General features: G+C 39.5%; 1 protein-coding gene across 1 annotated transcript in view; it reads right to left on the bottom strand.

Moving 5' to 3' along the window:
* Window positions 1–3361: 3361 nt before the first annotated feature.
* Window positions 3362–6000, bottom strand: part of TDRD1 (tudor domain containing 1) — a 33710-nt gene continuing 31071 nt past the window's right edge. The window contains exons 19-22 of the mRNA XM_024756090.1: window positions 5657–5824; window positions 4226–4453; window positions 3533–3579; window positions 3362–3454 (exon numbers count right to left, since the gene is read on the bottom strand). Coding sequence (XP_024611858.1) covers window positions 3362–3454; window positions 3533–3579; window positions 4226–4453; window positions 5657–5824 — 536 coding nt within the window. The remainder of the gene's footprint in view (window positions 3455–3532; window positions 3580–4225; window positions 4454–5656; window positions 5825–6000) is intronic.

Here is a 6000-nt window from a genome sequence, read left to right as displayed (position 1 = left end):
AAAAAAAAAAAAAAAAAAAAAAAAAAAAAGTCAAGTTTCTTCTTTGAGTTGGTGACAACATCTTCTTAGGCTGTCACAGTCTGATACTTAAATCATGGAAAAATTCCCAAATAGAAACTTACAGGCTGGCAGGAAAGTCAGCTGGCCCATAATTCTGTATATGTGAGTTTACAGTTTAAGATGACTGTATGTGCTTCCAGAAAAATATATACTCTAACTTAGCTTTTTAACTTAAATTGTTAACTATATTTGTGCTTCAGAAAATGTAAATTCTATCTACATTAACAATCTAAGTGGCTACAGATTGGAAAGGTACCTTTGGATGGCAGGAACAGAGAGAAGAAGTGCCTTCCACCCACCTAGTGGGTGAGAGCCCAAGGGCAGACTGTGCCCAAAGGCTGAGGAAACGTCATCCGAATCAACATGGAAAGAAGCTGATGACCTCAGAGAGAACAGGATAAGAAGGGCAGAGACCCAAGCAACAACAAACCAAAGAACATTTATTATGTGGAAGAGGCAGACTGGACAGGGAAAGCAGGGCATATTTTACTATGAAATATATCAAACATACAGAAAAATCCAAAAAATAAAACTCATGTGTCTATCAACTAAATTGATCCAGTACTAACCCAGAGCCATATTTTCTTCAGTACCTTTAAGTAATAAAAAGTTACATGTACACTAGACAGCCCCTATGTATCCCTTCCCATATTCCCACGCACTTGGTATGAATCTTTTATGCAAGACTTATTTGGGGGGAAGAACTTCGAGGGAAAAAAATAAAACTACCCCGCCTAGACAGAAGAGTGGTAAGCAAACAAAAATTAAGGCATAAAATGTCATTAAAGAAAAAGTTTCCAAGAAACAAAAACACAAGATGCTGTACTTTCTCTCCTCAGTCAAGCCTTCGCTGTTTCCTTTCTCGTAAGTGTTGATCTCTGAGAGTGTTTCTGCAAGAGAAAAATCAGCTATCATTACGCCTTATATAAAAACTCAATTACCATGGTTCTTAATTTCTATCTTAAGTAAACCAAATATTCACTTTTAACTGAAATTACTTTAAGTCAAATCTGCCAATTAAAAAAAAATCACCACCACAGTAACAGTGCTTTATGTCCAATACAGCTGTCTGTACTCCCCTTCACAGATATAAAATATAGCTGTTTGCTCTCCCTCCAAATATAAAAAATATTTTATTAACTTGTATGCTGAAATACTTACCACTTTTGAGTAACAGATTACAGAGAGTTTTATGTTCTCATCACCACATCACTCCTAGTTTAGCAATTTTACAATAAAATTACGAACAAATTAAAACAAATTTCTCCAGAGATGATGAAACACTGAAACTTTAAGCACATTTTATCCTTCTCTAAGAAGAATAATTTAAACAATTATCCAGGGCCTCCCTGTTGGCGCACTGGTTGAGTCTGCCTGCCGATGCAGGGGACGCGGGTCCGTGCCCCGGTCTGGAAAGATCCCACATGCCGCGGAGCGGGTGGGCCCGTGAGCCATGGCCGCTGAGCCTGCGCGTCCGGAGCCTGTGCTCCGCAACGGGAGAGGCCACAACAGTGAGAGGCCCGTGTACCGGAAAAAACAAAACAAAACCAACTATATTTTCAACACAATGAAGGAAGTATGCTTAAGGAACCATGTATGTAATTTTTTCTAGTAATATAACCCCTTAGTTTCTTGCCGTCCAGAACTGATCTAATCTAAAATGATATTGTAGCACAGCTACAGGTAAGCAGCAAACGGTGGTACGGAGAACTCAGCTTGCATCATAAGACCTACTTTCCAGTCTGTGTGTGTGGTTTTTTGGGCAGCCACTTAACCTCCTTGAGCCTTCACCTCCTCATCTATAAAATGAGGCCTACCTTCTTTTAATCTTCTGAGCACTGTGAAGATTAAATATGTGACTATTACACCATTGTAAACCAATTATACTCCAATAAAGATGTAAAAAAAAGGTGTGACTATTAAATAATGCACTACTCAAATATAAGGTATTCAAAGGTAGACAACCTGTATTTATTTCTGCAGTAGGGGTAAAGCCAGTTCAACCACTACGCTTTAAATCAAGTGTTTTGTTTTTTTTAAGTAATGTCTTCAATCTATTTAGAAACAATAGAAAATACAGGTTTCATCTGAAGTTGTGTACCCAAACACACTCAATATTCTTGTGGGGAAAAAAAAGCTTACTGCACAGATATAAAGATTAAAGCACACACAGTTAATCAACTTGATTAGAAATATGATGATTTGGTATCATTAAATTTTAAACTCAAGTATGGTACACATAACAGCAGTCAGTATTAAAACTTAATGTATTAGAAAGGACTGAAAGTTGTAACTGCAAGTCAGCATTTATTAAAAATAACCCAAAACTTGTGAAGTAAAATAAATCATCTCAAAATAAATCATGAGAATCAAAACTCTTGATCTTGCATGAATGATATTTAGCTTAGAACTTAGCCATACTTTCTTAGAAACAGAAACAAAACAACTGTCCATTATCATGTGGAGAATAGGTCTGACCCCAGTAGGTACCTCCTTGAGAGCTGCTACACCCACTGAGCCCCAGAGGGCAGGAGGACCTCGGGAGCTACTTGCAAACGGTCAGATATGAACTGCAGGTTAGCCAGCAAGAGTGCACATACTGAGTAAGTCAAAGATCCTTTGCTTTTAGCTAGAATTCTATCAATTCAAAGTGGTGAGAAGGACAATTTCATTTTGATGAGAAGTTCTAACTGGCTACTGATCACAAAACAATTTCTGAGGGCCACCTTAGAACAAAGGATCCCAGGCAATATAAAAAAGCAGGGGAACCACTATTCAAAATCCACCAATGTAGTCTTGAACCACTAGAGTCACCGCAGCCAAAAAAGGAAGAGTATGTTTTGTTTTGAAATGAAATATACTATCAGTACAGCCCATTTTCTGTTCTTGGTCTCTTAGAACCTCTTCACAAAAAGTGCTAAATGTTTTTATAGAAGTACGTACAAGGGAGAGTTAATTTCACTCTCGACACAAAGAAGTTCAGGCTAAGCTTGACCTCACGACAATTTTTACAAGTCCCTGCAAATATCATCAAGAGCTGTCTCTATGTCAAACACAGTAAGGAAAGGACGCTGCAACCCGGACAGCCTTGGACTCAGTCCCACTAGCAGTGTCAAAGGGAGCTTACCAAACAAAACCTACAAAGACAGCAGAAACACTACAGCCAGATCTCAGATCATTACACCGCAGAATAAAGTACAGCCTCAAAACGGGTGTCACCCCATTAGCTCTGTCATGACAACATGACTGGAGATGTCCTGCTGGGGGTTACACAAGTGCAAAAACATCAAATTTAACTTACTTAACTTTTTAACAATTTTTTCATTTCAGTAAATTTGTTTTGATTGGTTGGATTGTTTAAGAGGAAGAGAAGAATCTGTTCATGTTTTTCAACCTGAGGGTGAGAAGAAATGGTGTTATTTCATTCCTAAAAATGTTGGGAGTATAATTTCACTAAGGAAATTTTACCCACTTGTTTCTGTAGCTCTGTGCAGCAGCAATTCATCCTGTTCCCCTTTTCTAAAAGCAAATGCAAAAAGCCATTAGACAACTAGCACTATAAATAACAGAAAAAATACAACAAAACAAAACCTGCAGTCTGAACATATACAGATCTGCCCCTCAGGGCAGATCCTTTCCAACTACAAAGGACTTGATCAATTAATTTTTCATTTGGGCTTTATGTTATCTACTCCTATCCTGGGTTTTACCAAATGAGTGCCCTTACCTCCGAGGTTTCAGGTCTTTTGCCTGTCATACACGGGATATCTCTTTTCAGTTGAGGGCAGGCCTGCCAAAGCATCATCTTATGAAATAACTAGTAAGATCCATTCTCAAATATGTGAGTTCTTCTCACTTTGATCAGGATCAAAAGGAAGTTGGCAGCTACTCTGAATGCTTGACATTTCTAAAGCTCTCAGCATCGATTCTATCAACGGTGTTGCTGAGCCTGATCTAAGGAAAGTCTGGACTGGGAGGCTTGCTTCCTTCCAGGTGGCTCCTCTGAGGTGGCAACATGAGTCAGCACCCTGCCGCTGGATTCGTAAAGGATGACGACAGAGGGAACGCGGCCACGGAGAATAAAGAAGGATCAGGTCAACTAAATTGATCACATCTGTTCTTGGCTACACTTACACCTGCTATTAATTAAACTTGAGAAAAATACCTTTATTTAAAGCACTTTGCTTTTCAGATGTGACGTTTTTCGCCAGACCATACATCACCAGCTTATCAGCTATATTGATAGTACCGTTCTCAGAACACTTCTCAACTGACACTGCGTGGACATTCTTGATAAATCCTTTTACAGAAAGCATTACATTCTGATTCAACATTAAATTTTTCAGTAGCTCTATTATTAATTGAGAACAGCTTCCATTCAATTCCATTGGTCCTGGAAAAAAATGAATATTAGAGTTAATCTTCAAGTTCCTGAAAAATGATATTTAGATAAATTATCTAAGGATAATAAGCAAAAGCCTCACTGACTTTAGCTGGGTTTAGGTATGCTCTGATGTACTACTGCTGTTGCATTCAAAAAAATCCAACTTAATAAATATTCCTCAATCCCTACTATGTCAAGCACTAATTTAGGTCTAGAAGCCACAAAACAGACAAATGTCTGCCTTTGTGGACTTACATTCTAATGGTAGAAGCAAACAATAATAAAGGTAATTTTCCAACTCTCTTGAGTCAAAACCAAAGCAGACTGTGAGGAAATCAGTGTGTTATTATCTACTGGGACCTCTGGGTAAAGAAACCAGGAGTAAGAATAAAACGCTACTTTAGCATTTTAGTTCCATTTATTCAAATTCCAACTGAAGGGCTGAATAAATATGCAGATATGGTATGAATAGGAAGGTAGCCCCAAATGGTGCCACTTGAATGTCTCTAGCCTCTGTGACAAAGCAGAAAGACCCCCGCACAAGACGTCAGATGACTGACCCCAGTTCACCCTGGCCCTGCCACTTAACTAGCTTTGCAATCTGAGGCAAACCAGAATCTCTGAGCCTTGACTCTCTGAAACTAATCTGTAAAACAAAGATGGAACAAATGAACATAATTTTTGTGAGAATGAAAGAATAATAAAAGGTATGAGATTTTTTGGTAAACTCTGCTTGATATTTAGAAATCTGGGCTGTTGCTTAAAATACGCTTTTTTAAAAATTTTTTAATTTTATTTTTGGCTGCGTTGGGTCTTCATTGCTGCATGCGGGCTTTCTCTAGTTGCAGTGAGCGGGGGCTACTCTTCATTGCGGTGTGCGGGCTTCTCATTGCGGTGGCTTCTCTTGCTGTGGAGCAGGGGCTCTAGGCGTTGAGGGCTTCAGTAGTTGTGGCACGTGGGTTCAGTAGTTGTGGCTCGCGGGCTCTAGAGCGCAGGCTCAGTAGTTGTGGCACACAGGCTTAGCTGCTCCGCGGCACGTGGGATCTTCCCAGACCAGGGCTCAAACCCGTGTCCCCTGCATTGGCAGGCGGATTCTTAACCACCACGCCACCAGGGAAGTCCTAAAATACTCATTTGTTTCAGACTCAGTGCTATAAAAGAAAGAAAAACATCCCACAGACACCCAAATTGGAAAGTGACTTAATTGTGTACCTTCAAGGGAACATTTAATAATTTGGAAAGGAAGCTCCAGGTAGCTGGCAGAGATTGGCTGCACTCTGCAAAGAGGCAGAGTTTCAATGTTTCCATAGTCTGCATAGAGCACTTTCACATCAGCAGCTGACATCCCCAGAACAACGGCACGGTACCAGAAATCATCCCCTGAAAATACAGAGGAATCTCAGGTGAGAAGTTACATTCAATGACGCCCTCCTCCTTTAGGATGGTTATTCACAGTTACATTTACATCACTTAGAAACTCACACCAAGATTTCTGACTTCACGCCAAGGAGTTTAGATTAAATAGGAGCATCACATATACTCCTTGCAGATTCTAC

This window comes from Neophocaena asiaeorientalis, unplaced genomic scaffold (genome assembly GCF_003031525.2).
Source record: "Neophocaena asiaeorientalis asiaeorientalis breed wild unplaced genomic scaffold, Neophocaena_asiaeorientalis_V1.1 scaffold85, whole genome shotgun sequence".
Taxonomy (NCBI): Eukaryota; Metazoa; Chordata; class Mammalia; order Artiodactyla; family Phocoenidae; genus Neophocaena; species Neophocaena asiaeorientalis.
The sequence above is the reverse complement of the archived record's forward strand: the minus strand, read 5'-3'. Positions and strand labels throughout refer to the sequence as shown.